This window comes from Nestor notabilis, unplaced genomic scaffold, assembly GCF_000696875.1.
Source record: "Nestor notabilis isolate BGI_N333 unplaced genomic scaffold, ASM69687v1 scaffold1444, whole genome shotgun sequence".
Classification (NCBI taxonomy): Eukaryota; Metazoa; Chordata; class Aves; order Psittaciformes; family Psittacidae; genus Nestor; species Nestor notabilis.
This window is the reverse complement of record NW_009924980.1, coordinates 25,021-40,086: the sequence shown is the minus strand read 5'-3', so window position 1 is coordinate 40,086 and position 15,066 is coordinate 25,021. Positions and strand designations below refer to the sequence as shown.

General features: G+C 39.1%; 1 protein-coding gene across 1 annotated transcript in view; it reads left to right on the top strand.

Annotated features, from left to right (window-relative positions):
• The first annotated feature begins 716 nt into the window (after positions 1–716).
• Positions 717–15,066, top strand: part of DIDO1 (death inducer-obliterator 1) — a 36,648-nt gene continuing 22,298 nt past the window's right edge. Inside the window, exons 1-6 of the mRNA XM_010012822.1 lie at positions 717–883; positions 2,959–3,069; positions 3,407–4,313; positions 4,605–4,923; positions 7,809–8,021; positions 8,444–8,669. Coding sequence (XP_010011124.1) covers positions 787–883; positions 2,959–3,069; positions 3,407–4,313; positions 4,605–4,923; positions 7,809–8,021; positions 8,444–8,669 — 1,873 coding nt within the window. The 5' untranslated portion in view covers positions 717–786. The remainder of the gene's footprint in view (positions 884–2,958; positions 3,070–3,406; positions 4,314–4,604; positions 4,924–7,808; positions 8,022–8,443; positions 8,670–15,066) is intronic.

Genomic DNA, 15,066 nt, shown 5'->3' with positions numbered 1-15,066 from the left:
ATTTTGAAATGGTTCCCAAGGATTGCTTTTTGGGAGGATTTATTGTTATTGATAGCATCTGCTGTCCTTGAAGTAAAGCTTCTGAAATGTTCTATGTTGCAAAACTTACTAGTGAAAAGGACAGTAATAAGGAGTATTCTCCTTAATTCTGAAGCTCAACTGTAAATTTTTAGTACTTCTATTACAAAATCACCAAGTAGTCACTTGGATTTAAATCCTCAAAGCTGCAGGTGTCTTCTGCAGATGTCTTTAGTACAAACTGGTAAATCTTCCTTACTGTAGCCTTGGGCATGCTGGTGGGGTTTAAAAGCAATTCTGCAGTTGCATTGTACACTATGCCCTTACTAAATTTCATTCTGAGAATGCTTTTAAACTCTACTCTGTAAGTGGATAGACTTGTTGATTACAGTTTGTTGCTGTTCTGGAAGTCTAAAGGGATCTAATTGAATTGATGAGAGTCATATTTGGTGTTTATTTCAGAGGTCTCAGCTGGTGGAGGTGGTATGGGTTTACTTGGACTTTTTGTTCCAGTTTCAGTGTCTTTCGGAAAGTAGAAAACTCTTAAGAAGGTGAAAAAAATACTGATAGAGGCAAAACAATTCCAAATTAACGTAAAAAATAGTAATATAAGCTCAAAAATACATCAGTGCCTTATTTTATTTCCTTTTTTTTTACCCCCAGGAGACAGCAGGAAAAGGAGAATTCATAAGATTTGGTCCTGCTGACAGCTCAGAGACTCCGTCTGGCACCTCAGAATTGGGAAATCCAGCATGTGCTGGAAGGATAATGCTGAATGACTCTGATCCTTTGCTGCCCTCCTCCGGCTCTCCTTTTCGTTCAGCTCTGCAGGGAGAAACCATTCAAACCTCTAATGCTGTGTCAGGTAAAGCATATAGAGGACATTGAAGAGACTTCTTAGTTCTTTACATTTTATCTGGAATTTAAATCTCAGGATTTGGATTACCTCTTCTAGTAGCTTTTAACGTTTCTTCGTCTTCCAAGGTAAACAAAGATGTAATCTTGAACTGTTTTGGCTTATTCCCTTACTTCTGTTGCAGCCTTTTTCTGATATGAATATAACTTTAGTAGTGTTTATAAAAAAACCCCACTATACTTAGTGACTTTTTTACAGGGGAATTTCATACTGGGTTGAAGCAGTGTCAGCTTTTGACCTGTGTCCTACAGGTTAAAATTCACTTTTTATTCTGGATGTTATGCTAAAAGTAATCAGTTACTATTAAGTGGATGTTCTGGAGCCTGCTGCTTTTACAGCAACATTTATAGTATCTTACTGAAATGACTATTAAATTACCACTTAAGTGTTAATTTCTTTTTAACCTATCTTCCTGGATGTTGATGTTTCTATAGTGCTGCCAGGTAACATTTCTGTTGTAGCATTGTTAAATGCAGTGCTAGAAAGCAGAGGAGTTACACTACAGAGAGATCATGTTGGCTAAGGCAGAACAGTAATGCCATTGATACAGTATGTGCAATAAAGAGGCATTTATCACCAGTGCACACTGCAAGATTGGGAAAAGCTTACTAAAGGATGCCTCTGAAAACTCGCAGGTGTAATATGTACAGCTGTTAATGTTCCCTTTTGGCTTTCCTGTGCAGTTCTTGAGCCAGGAATACTCATGTAGCTACTCCAAAAACATTCAAGGGGTGAGCTAGAGGATGTTTCTTGTTTTTAAAGTGCTGTTTCTATTTACCCAGTTCAAGGTATACTTACTATTGCATAGTACAGTTTCACGTGAGCGATGTCATTGCAATGACTGCAAAATATAGTTTCTGTGCTCATTTAGGAGAGAATTTACATGGCATGCAACTCATTTAAAGCAGTGCACCATGATGTAATAAATACAAACTTCAGTCCGTGTTCATGAATTACTTGGAATACAGTCTCAGATCTTATATTTCTGTCTCTCATTTGCTTCTCTCAAATACGAGAGTCTCCTGGTAGCTGGGAAAGACCTCGGAGAAAAAAACCGATCCTGCTTGTCAGCATAGTTACTTTCTTTCCCCCCTGTAGCTCATTGGTCATTCTTGTAGATCATACAAGCAGAAAACCTTTTTGTAAATAACCATGGCAAGGAGCAGCCTTTCTCAGATTTCATTCTACACAGGTTTTTATTTTTTCTTCCCAGAGAGGTGTTTGAGAGTATTTCTGTTTTGTTCTTGTCTATATAATTTTTTCTATCCAATACAGCTTACTAGAGAAATAACGAAGGGAAGTGTGTTGCCTTATCCTGAATACCCACCAGTGTTTCTGAAACAACTGAAAAATAGCAGCTAAACTGTTAGCCAAGATATAGGCCTAGTTTATTTTGCCAAGGAAGACTGGGGGATTTCTCTGGTTTTGCATTTTGTTTAAAATCCAAAACCTCATTTATTTTTTTTTTGCTAACCCTGTGTTACCTAAACAGCAGTTTCTTTAAACTGGTGGCTGTTTCTACCTTGCTTCTTATCTGTTGTAGGTACTCAGCAGTCCTTTTTACCAGAAAATATTATTGATATTAAATACCATGGTCAGCTTTAAAGCAGTAACTGTGTCTGTACTGTCTGGATGGCTCCTTGTTCTACTCTGTGGTCTTTCACACTACAACATCTGTGTTTCCTATGTCCGCGTAAGGAGTGGCACTGCTGGAGGCTTTTCCCCAGACAAATCCAAGGGAATAGATTCATAAAAATGATTTCTTTGAGAAATACCAGAAAATACCAGAAATATCACAAGTCCTAAGACTGTTTAATAAAATATGTCAGTATGTCATCCAGATCCGTATATTTAACTTATTAATTTGAAGGGATTCAGTCAACTTCTTGTTGATACTCAGAGATTACTATTCAAGGTAACTATTTGTTACAATAGCAAAATGTAGATTACATCAGAATATGTAATAATTACTTAAGCTATGAATATTTTTGAATCTGAGTTTTGAACCTTACGTTTCTCTTCAGTGTTTCAGAGTGAGGACAGTGGTGACCATACTATGGAACAAGCTGTAAGTTCACAGCCAGTGTCATTAGAATCTGAATCTAACACTGACAACATGGAAAACAGTTCTCCTGGTAAGATTTCTTCCTTTTAGATTGAGCAGAAGATATACTTATTTGTCTATTGTGTGTGTATATATATATATATGTGTATATATATATATGAATATACATATATTTTTGAGTAGCAGAAGTGTTTGTAACAGCTGGATTATGTTGGCACAGTGTTCAATGAGGTACTTAATTGCTGCTGTTGTATTACATAGGCTGTAAAGCATTTTGTCTGTTTTCGGGGACATAGAGTGAGGTAAAAAGATACATTATCATAAAGAAAATACACTGTTGAAAAAAACTCCTTAAGAAATAACATCTTTCTTCACCACCAGTTTAATACCTATTCCCTTGTGTTTAGCATCAGTTGCGGATGAGAAAGGTGAGCAAAGCAATGAGGAGGAACAAAAATCTATCAAGCCTACAAGTAAAGAGTTCAGGAAAACCTGGGGGTTTCGAAGGACCACAATTGCTAAGCGAGAAGGTGTAGGAGATACTGATGTGGACTCCAGTGAGCAACAGCCCCAACAGCAGCAAGGCTTAAACCTCAGGAGAAGTGGACGGCAACCAAAGAGAACAGAAAGAGTGGAAGAATTTCTTACCACAGTACGACGCCGAGGAAGGAGGAGTATTCCTACAACTCTGGAGGATTCAAGTGAAGCAGCATCCTGTCCAGCTACAGATGCTGAAACTGCTTCAGAAGATAGTGTTGAGAGCACTCCAGATACAAAACCTTTAACTCGGAGGATTGGCCTTAGGAGCAGTAAGGATCAGAAAGAATCGAAAATGACACATACAAAAGAAGAAGAAGAAGAGGAGGAGGATGAGGAAGAAGAAGAAGATGATACTTCTGATAGTGATAGTGATGGGTTAACACTAAAGGAACTGCAGAATCGACTAAGAAAGAAACGCGTTGAACAGAAACCTGTGCAGCTGACAATAAAGGATATACAGAAGCGCTTTGGGAAAAGAAATTCAGAACAAAATCCTACAGAAACTGGTGATGTCCAGCCTGAAAAAGAAGTTGAGCCTGAGTTGCCTGTCAAAGAAGAACCTGAGACTGTAGACAGCACTGAGATTGCAAGTCAGGTGGTTGTGTCTGAAGAAGACACTGAAGATCTTGAGGTTCAGAAGGAGGCAAAGCCTGCTCTTGCTGCAAAAGGGAACACAGATGAAGAACCCGAGGAACTGCCCAAAAGCAAACCTGAGTCTGAGATTTATGACCCAAATGCACTGTACTGTATTTGTCGTCAGCCTCACAACAACAGGTAGGCAAAGGTTTCAACTAAGAAGACAGAGCGAGTAGTTGGAATTAAAACCAAATGCTAATGCTCACTTTTTGAGTGTAAGGAAATGAGCTGTTGGGTTTGTTTGAAGTTTGGGGGGGCGGTTCATAGAAATATTTTAAAGAGGGGATAAATGAATATGGAAGCGAACAGTGAGGCAGAGCAGTAAACTGGTACTTTAGGGGGTACTTAAGATCTACTGCTTGAAATACCTGTTGAGCTTTAATTGTCTTTTCATGATGTTTTACTGTTCCTTGTTTGGTTTATTTCCAGGTTTATGATTTGTTGTGATAGATGTGAGGAATGGTTTCATGGTGACTGCGTGGGTATTTCTGAGGCTCGAGGGCGGTTGTTGGAAAGGAATGGTGAGGACTATATCTGTCCAAACTGCACCATTCTACAGGGACAGGATGAGCCTGTTTCAGAAATGGACCAGCAGGAAGCTAATGCTGGGCAAGTAAATGTGGATGGCACAGAATTCACAAGCATAGGAACAATTGAACAAAAATCTGTTGAGGACCAAGGAATCAAGGGTAGGATTGAAAAAGCCGCAAATCCAAGCGGGAAGAAAAAACTAAAGATCTTTCAGCCTGTAAGTATATTAGTAGTTTCTTACTTTCCATGCCTCACTGAGTACATTGAGACAATGGCTTACTTGTTTGGCTGTAAATCTGGCTTGTTTGTTTTAAAGCTAAATATGAAGGTGAACAACTTACTAAGTATTGCTGGTTAACTGTAGTTCTGTCAGTACAGGAACTAGAAGGAGGAAAGTCTTAGTTTAAAGTGGGAGATTGAAAAGTTTAATGTAGGTGTAAGGAAATGCTTTTGCTTTTCTACCCTTCCTAAATACTGTTTTGGAAGTCAAATAATAAGGTGACGTTTTAACAAAAATGCAAGAATTCTGGACTGGTTTATACTAGCTTTAAAATAATCAATTTGGGACATTTTCAATGACAGTAAAACTTTTTACTTAACACTGAGAAGTGTCTATTGGATTTAATTCCAGCTGTACTTTTCCTGTACATCCAATTAGTCTCTGAAGTTCTGATTTTTGTCTCGATGCTGCTTCTTTAAGTTACTAGTACATAGAAAATTCTTCTTTGCAGCTTTTTTAACATGAAACTTTGTATTTTGAATTATTGCAAATACAGAATCTTGTAATAGCAAGTTCTGTGCCCAATTCAAAATCCAGGCAAAGAATACTTCACTGAGCTTCCTTACCTCGATGTATGCAGACGTGGTCGTCTTAGTAGTGCCTGAACTACTGTAGTAATGCCAAAGTCTTGAACATTTTCCTTTCTTCTTACAGTGCTTTTAAGAGCATGTTTAATCTAGTTGCTGTTAGAATGCTATAGCTATCTATGTATTTTTTCTGTATGAATTGATTCTTTCACACCTGTTTTTGAAACACTGAAATCATCTCTAGAATAAGTATTACAAGTTTGAGTATAAGCATCTCTCTGGAGGAATCTTTGTGTTCTACTACATTTTCTACAAAATATTTTTGGAACACTTAGTCAATTTAAGTAGCAGAGCTATCAGTATTAGTGTAGTGAGCATAATGTATAGATCAGAAGTTTGAGCTTAATGTATGTGTTTGCTATTTTACTGTGTGCAGAAAACAATATTTTTCTCCAAATTGTCTTTAAATACATTTGGACTTCTTTGCACACAAAAACATTTTTGCAAGTCCAGTTCTCTGTGTTGGGACTGCATTTCACTGCAGTATTAACTTCAGCTTCTGAGTATCACCAATTACTCTTTGATATTAGCATGCTAGCAAGTTACTTGAATGTGTTGAGCATCTCTACTGAAAGAAAAACATAGTTATCATGAACTTACTGCTGCTTTTGGAAGAACTGCTCATGTTTTAGGTATTCTTTTGGCATTTGGAAATGGAATGGAAGTACTCTACTGGTGTTTGGCAGTGGGTGCCATGTCTTGAGGGAACTGAACAGTCAAATCTATTCATTTTTCAGCCCATGCTGTCCCCCATACCTCAGTTAAAATCCCTCCATGGCTTGGATAAACAAGTGTTGCTCTCCCTCTGCAGAATTCCCTGCCCATTCTTGGCAAAGTGCTCATTTCATATGTTGGTGTGCTGAAATCACTCTGTTAACAGTGACTGAACAGTCTCATTATTCTCTTGCACCAGTGTTGTAAGCACTTCGAGAAGAACTCCTTTTTGGTGCTGTGCGTGAGCACCTATAGCTGCAGAGTTCTGGGCTGTGATTAAAACTGGAAATTGTATGAGTACAGACATCAGCTCTGCAGATCTTGTCACCATCTGAGAAAATGCCCTGAATTAGAAATGACAGCTCAGTTAACCTGAAGTTTGAGGTGCTTCTTAGGTAACATGAGTTGATACTTCTTTCTTGTACTTCACAGTTCAGTGTGTATGTGATGGAAAAATACTCTAAAGCATAAGCTTAGTTTTTAGGGGAAAATTCCTAAATTCAGGTGTTATCAGACTGCAGTAGATAATGCTGTCTTACTGACTTTTGACGGGGTAAAAGTAAGCCATGCTATGCAAATTTATATATATCTATTTACTGGAAATATTCCTGTAAAACTTCTTTTTGGTAATTACAAGTTGCAGTTTATTGATGGGGAGAGGCTGTGTAGAACTAGAGCAGTGCTGAGTGTTAGGTCAGTTGTATATCATCTTTAGGAGTAACCTAAAAGAGTGAGACTGAAGACATAATACCTGGAGGTAATATAGTGGAGCCTAAAGAGCTTTCAAATGTTTCTATACTTCGACCTAATGTACTCCTTTTTTCAAGGAATGTGCTATTTTCTACATCTTAATATTTGAAGAGGAAGTGCTTAGTATGTAACACTTCAGTATAAATGGAGAGTAATTGTGAAGTGGAGGGGAATACAGATTGCATATGCAAACGTCTCAATGTTTAAGAAGCTTAGGTTATGGTAAATTGAGAGAGTGGTTGTATTTACGTAAGTTGGGGACTTCTAAAATTAGAACTGGTAAATTTAAAACCTCCAGAGCAAGAATTATTTGTACACCTGAATAGCTGAGTCCTTCCTTTTGCATGTGTGCATGGTTGAGGGCAGTGGCTGATGGCGTTATGCAAGTAAAATGTGTTTTAGAAACCTTGCTCTTGAGAAAGCAGCTCTGCATTATTAAGGAGATTTCTTACATGATACAGAGGATCAGAAAAAAGAGTATGTGTGCTTATGGCACCTGAAGACGTAGGAAATGAGCCTCCCTTGGTTCACTGATGGCACACCAACCACTTGAAAACACATTCTGCAAACTGTGTTACGGGAGGGAAATCCTTACGTTTGTACGTGTTGTTTCTGTTACATCATGAATGAAAGTTGTTTTCACACTGGCAGTTGTGCAAGTCACAGTCACAGCTGTGGTCTGCACATATGCTGTGTAAGCATTTCTTCATGTTACAGAGGTACGTTTCTGTCACTTCCTCTTTGAAGTTTGAACTCCATTTCAATCCCTAGGTAATTGACGCTCCTGGTGCATCCAAGTGCATTGGTCCTGGCTGTTTTAATTTGGCTCAGCCTGACTCTGTGTATTGCAGCAATGACTGCATTCTCAAACACGCTGCTGCCACCATGAAGTTCTTAAGTTCTGGCAAAGATGCAAAACCAAAACCTAAAGAGAAGATCAAACCGAAACCCGACAAACCTGGCATGCCAAAATCTCAGCTGCAGGTAAGCTTGTGTTCATGATCTGTGTTTCTTGCAAGGGCCTTCTAGATGGCAGCACAGGTTTGGGGTTCTTTTAAAGAATTTTGCTTAATTCAGAATGACTGTCAGTTGTGAACTAACGTGGATGCATTGTATGTGTGCTTTGGGAAGGAAAAGTATTAAAGCCTTCCCTTTTCCCTTTTGAAAATACTGTAAAATGGGCAGTTATTTCTGCAAACCAACACCACCACCTCACCCCTACCACACTGTTCTTTTGAGGCGGTGTCTTTACTATTGCCTTTTCCTGAAGTTACTGTGTATGTTTCAAGTGTATTTACTGAAGTTTACTATAGAAGACATTTATGTACATGTACGTAACTGCATCTCTGCTTGCTTGTAAAATATACCTGATGATTATTACTAACTAAGCCCCTTTAATCATACAGGCAGGTATTAAACCTCTTTCAAACCAAAAGAGACCATTTCCTGAGAAGAGAGAGGTGAATACGAAGAAGACTGTTTTGACAACCACCAAGACTGAGGCAAACACTCAACCTGTTGCTAAAGAGCCAGCAGTAGAAAACAGCACACCGTCCTGGGCAAGCGATCATAATTACAATGCTGTAAAGCCTGAAAGGACTGCTGCCATTTCATCTTCACTGTTGTTCAAATGTATGTATCGCATAGGGATATTCCTGAGTAATCATTTACATTTTCTTTGAATACCCATCCATTCTTGGCTCTGCAAGACTAGGAAGTTTAGGATTTGGGGTTGGTTTTGGTTTGTTTTTTTTTTAATTAATATATGGCACCAAACTACTTTTCTGCACCTTCAAAGATTCTGCTCCCAGAGATACACACGAGTGGGAAACACTTTTAGAGGTTTCATTTGTATCATATACCAGTTGTGTGATTAAGAGCCTATCAATCTACCCAGCTGATTCCTGGAGGAAAACTACGTTGATTAAGCTTTAATTTTTTCCCATAAAGATAATAACTGTTTCTAATGTAGAAGAGGTAAGTATTGATACATCTGTGCTGTGTTTTACAGAAGGGCTGCACAGCATGCACTGTGAATCAGCAGTTGACTGTACTAATTTGAATTGTATTTTTGTGATTATTTGGGCACCTCAGGTCTTGCATTTTCAGTGCTGGTGCCAAGAATGAAATCTTCACCGTGGTATCCAACGATACTTTACACTTCTGCAAACAGCTTTTAACTGTCAAGTATTTCCAAGTTCTTCCTGCTGCTTTTCTTCCTTACATGGAATGATTTAAGGACCATTCTTTACTTTTAGTTTTGGGGGGAGGCAGTACTATTTTTTTCTCCTTTTCTTTTTCCCTTTCTATTTATATGTTCATACTTCACACATTATCCACACACACAAGAACACATCTTAAGTGGATATTAGGCAGAGATACCGCCTTGCATATTTTTGCAGGTTTTGAATAGCATCCTTGTAACTCATACAAAGGTAAGTAACTACTGCTTTGTAGCCTCAACAAGTCTTTCTGCTAATGACATTTTTTCATTGACTCCTGCTAAGTAGTTTTGTAATGCAGTGGTGGAACTTCAGCTGAAATCTTACATTTCACAGTTACAAAACACATAACCAAGTGTCTGATGTTTACTCACTTGAAGACTAATGAATTCAGAAATTCACTTCTCACAGCTTTAACCATAAATTAGCCCATTTACATTTTATTTTCAAAAACACATTGTATGGAAAGTAACTAATAAGTTTTATAAGTTACCTTGAAGATGAGATTTTCTAGATGGAACACTGAGGGAACACCAGCTACCCTAAATTGCTGTTTATTTTTATAGCACATAGTAGGTATGTTTTAATTGTGTTTACCCACATCAGATATTTAATTGGTTATAATTTTTCCCTGCATACTTCCATTATGTGTTTTGTTACTTGGGCCCTGTGCCTTTTTTATAGTGAACTCTCGAGATATGTGTTTTGATCAACTTGCATTTTTTTAAGCTTATTCTAGAGGAACTGTAGCTTTTTCAGCAGAAACAGTAATATTTAAAACATAACTAAAATTAGGTGAGAAAAATGAAAATGTAACTATAAGGGGCTGATTTGACACTTCAAATTCTTATGACACTTTCTATCTCACTGTAATTGCAAGTGTCCATATAACCATATCACTTAAAATGTCCTTCTTGCTGTAGTTTGTTTTTTCTAGGAGACAGGAATATACAGGTTTTGAGGCTGAGAGTTCAGTTGCTTTTAAAGGGGGTTGCTCTTAAGTTTCACCACACTGGAGACTTTACAGATTTAACCAATTCCAGTAGAAAATTGGATTCCTGTAGCTAGATCGTTTAACTGGTTCAAAACCATGTTAGACGTTAGTTATGACTAGAAAACAACCTAGTTTGTGTGATGAAGAGCTCTCGTATCAAGTGCAAGGAAGAACTTCAGCTTGCTGTTACAAGGTAAGTTGTACTCATACTGGGACTCTGTGCCATTACTAAATTCCCAGGTAAATTGTTTCTGTCTTTGTGAAGAAAATTGTCCTGCTTTTTGATGGATGGGTTTGAGCTGTTATCTTCCTGAGAAGCTGCCATTGCATCATCTTTGAGAGTATTCTACAAGATTTTATTTATTTAATGACTCCAAATGCTGCTCAAAGCATAGAGGTTATGGTGTTACAGAAATTCGTGAGAGTCGTCTCACTTCACAAAACATATAATCTATTTTAGACACCAATCTTAGAACAAAATGACTCACCGTTTAGAAACGTGCATTTCTGTACATTGCTTATGGAAAGTGTGAGATGACTGGTTCAGGCATCTGGGTGTCTAATGTTTGGACTTAAGGGCACCTAGAGGAGGCTAAGGGTGGGATTCCTCCATACACAATATTGCAAATGCCTCCCACGTTCTCCCAGTAGCTTCAAGCTATGTCCTGCAGATCCTGATTTGTGACTTAGGAATGGAGGAAACTTAACATAATTAGTAGAACTAGTCTCTCTAATGCTTTTTCCACTGGTCATCATCTTTCAGACATGGATTTACTTTATACATTTACTCTGTACTTGAAAGATACAAGATTTTGTTGTTGTTACATATGACAGTAGTTTTATTGAGTAGTAGCAAGAAGAAAACAAGCCATTATTACAGATGTACTGGGTGATAGATAGCGGCACATGGTATACTTGCATCTGAACCCTGCCACTAAGCCCCCTTCCTCACCCTGTTCTGGGGAATGAGTTAGGGCTGAACCTGGAAGTGACTTTGTACACCGTAATCTGGAGGCTGGTCAATGACACTTGATGTTCACAGTGAAAATAATCCTATTTGTTTAATAACTGCAGTGGAAAATACCTTGCACTTAGTGAATATTAAGTACAGGTAATAGTGAATGTTAAGTACAAGTACTTTTAAAGTTGCAGGCAGTATTTGAACTACACTTAGAAGAGGAAATCAGGTGTTACATTCCCTTTCAGAAGTGTCGCTTTTAAGTTCATTAGGAAAATGGGTATTAATTTAATATGCAGTGCTCGACTTTTATATTGAATTTCAAAAGTCATCCTTTTCCAAATCCAGAAAGCTTCCAAATTGATACATATGTATGTGGGTTGTTGAGATTTAGGATTCAAGTTGTGATAGAAATCCTGAATTTGTGATGTGAGCTAGTGTTACCGTATTCAGGTCATATCAAAGGAGATGTAAAATTCATAACAAGGCAAAGCAGACCTTAGTTGATCTAGTAAGATTATCTAGGTGTTTGTGGGGAAGCACCATCCAAAATGATTTCTGAATGTTTCAGTTTTGTTAGCAGACTAACATACGTTGTGTGAGAATAGGAAGCCTGATTTTTAATTATACTGGAGGAGGACAGACTTTAAACAACATGATACAAACCTGTTTTTTCCAGAAGGAAGTGCAGAAGCAGTTTGTGTCCACTTCCTGTTTGGCTGCTGAGAACTTTATACTTATTTTACACTATTTAATATCACATATTACATTTTTAACAGGATTTGTCCATTGTAGTCACTGCTGCCCTGTAAAAAGGGGGGTAGAGGAACACTTCAGACATGAAGTTTGCTGATGCAAATGTTTGTCAGCAGTATCAGCCTCTGAAGCACCTGAGCTCAGGCTTTGTGTCTGATAGAGAAACACTTGGAAGAGACTTGGTTCTGTATTTTTTGTTATCTGTCAAACAGAAGCCAGCAGCAGATGTGTCAGCAGTTTTAAAAGAGGAAACAGGAGGGGAGAAAGATAGACATTTGCAATATCCCCATTTTTATACTACCCAGATAAGTATGATAAGTAATGATCAGTGCTTTGAATCTTTGAAGTTCAGCTGACTTACAAGAGGTAGAAGAAATACACAAACTAATAGTTTACTGAAGTGCTAAAGCTACTTAAATAACTGCATTTATTGATAACAGTAAGTGCGCAGGAGAGTAAAGAGAGTTTCTAGGTAAAAAATAAACAGTAAATGTGTTGGGTTTGTAGTACAGCTTCCTGAGTAAAAAGCAGTTCTTTGTCACATGAAAACCTTCTGTTTACTTAACTGTAGGCAGATAAATAGTTTGAGTTCTCTATTATAACATCATACTTAGTACTACCCTGCACAATGTTTGTGGTACCTCTCTTGCTTCACAGCAGGGAATTAGAGAGGGGCAACGCTGCCACCTTCTGGAAGTGGGAGCCCTGCCTCTGGTGATCCAAATTTCCTTTTATTATCCCCTTTCAGTCGTCCTCATTTCTTCTGCAGCTAAACTTTTCTGCACCCAAAAGCTATTCATAAAGTGAATAGTGTTTGCTTGATCCCAGATACAAAGGGCACTTGGACTGCTTTGTTCCTACACACCTCTAACAAAATGTGGAGACCTTGTAAAGGGAATGATGATACTGGGAGCCCATCATCAGAAAAAGTGATGTACATACCAAAGTGCTAGGATTATAGCATACATAACATAGGTATTTTTTTCTTTCCATAATAATAATACGAAGATGGGAAAGAAAAAACCAGATCACTATAAAGAGGGCAGGTGGGAAATGTAGTACACTCAAGACAGGACTTAGGAGGGAAAATAGATGCAGGAAGCAATAAATACCTTGTCTGCACACAGGCTGGTGCTGATTTAATGCTCCTCTTCAGGCAAGATTGTACCAGCTTAAGTTGTAAATCTTCAGTGGAGTGCAGTGTATGTGCATATACTGCTGTTGGTTTAGCTTAACCATTAAAAAAGTATGTTACTTAAACTGAGGAGCTGTTCTGAAGTCATGAGTATGTTTGTCTGCAAGGACTGATTGTGCTTAAACTCAGTGCTATTGTTTTGGTGTGAGTGCTTCCCTGTAGGAAAAACTAGGCAGTACCAAGCCATGCTGTTACACCTCGACTACTGGCATCTGAATTAACTCCTTGAAAGCTAATGAGTCTTTGCTCAATGCTAGATTCTGCCACATAGACCCATACTAAGAGACAGTAAGTATTGAGTAGTACCAGGGGAAGAAAAAGAGTAACTTACTTGATGTTCCTGGCCATTTTCTGGGACACATGGTTGCTGTGTATGCAAGTCTAGCCTTAACGCTTTGTAACTAGAGGATTTTTTGGAAGGCTGCTGACAGACCAAATAACGATACACCTAAGATGAGTCTGCCAGAACTTCCAAGGAGTCCATGCTGGAGATCTTCTGGCTTTGGGAAGACCGTAGCACTGGAGTGGCTGGTGTACCAGAGCTCCAGTGCTCAACTTTTGCATCATGAGAGCAGCAGGGGCAGTGCTGGCACGGGGGCTGGCACAGGATCAGGCTCCAGCAGCCACCACTGGCCTGCCAGCATCCCCCCGGGAGCCAGCCAGTTAAAAGGAGCAGTGGGATCCTTGGGGAATGATTGTCATCTCCTGCCTGTGAACTCCTGGAGCTCCCCTTCTCTGCTCTACAAGGTATGTCACATCTGTCCTGTGGCTGGCAGCCGCATGAAGATCTCTGCAGTGTCTCTTAAGTTAGGAAGGCTGGTCCCTGCTGCTGGCATGTGGCCTGTTCTTACCTCTAGCACCCCCAGGGCCTTGGACAACAGAAAGCCAGCCCTCTTGCCTTAATGGGTTCTTGGCTTCAGTGTTAAGGAACCACTGCTGAGGGGAAGGGCTGGGGGTCAGAAATCTGGTACAACATATCGCTGCACTATGAATATTAGGGTGGTTTATCTCTTGTCATCAACACTGAAAGTGATGAAAGTTTGATTAAAAGAACCTCACCACCCTCTATTGCTGTTTTGCTTTCTTTTACTAATATTTAGTTCCTTGTACTTGCTCACTTGACTGTACAGCCAGTGAAAAACTTTCTCTGCTAGCCCCAAACAAAAGGGTTTTTTTAAGGCGATCACTTGCACTTTGGAGTCAAGTTTTGCAGCTGATCTTGGTGCTGATGATTCGCTCTGTCTGAGCTGTACTGAATTGGAACGTGAAGATGGCCTATCCCTGCAAAGGAGTCATGATACCATCCATGAACAGTCTGGAAAATAAGGAGCCCTATTTTTTTTCAGCAGATAGTGCCCCTGTCTCACTCGGGAGTGGTGTAGTTGTGAAGATGCAGATCAGATAAATCAGTATCATTTCACGTGGATCAAACCAAACAGCTTTACATTTCTAAGCTGCAGATTTGCATGAGCATAGCTACAGCTTGGCTTGAATGCAGACAGATCACCACTGTGAAAAGGTCCTTGTCTTGGAGTTTCCTAAACGAATTAACTTTAAAGACAGGCTTAATTTCTTGTGTGCCTGAATGTGAAGGCTGGGCACACAGGCAGCTTAATTACCACCTTCTCATTGTGGTGCAGATTAGAACTGAGAGAGGCTTTAGAAGAAAAGCAGCAGGGCAGGAGGCACACCTGAAACACCAGGTAATAAAGTCTGGTTTGGCCTTGAGAGCAGCAGACACGTGGTTCTGTAGGCAGATAACAGTGGAAACTAACACCAGAATAGCGCGACACTTCTGAATTATTTAGGACTAACGCTAAGGTGTCTTTGAGGGATATGGCAAAAAAATCTGGCGGAGTTTCAAGAGAGCAGCAGTTGAACGGCCGTGGAAGCGAAGCGGTTAC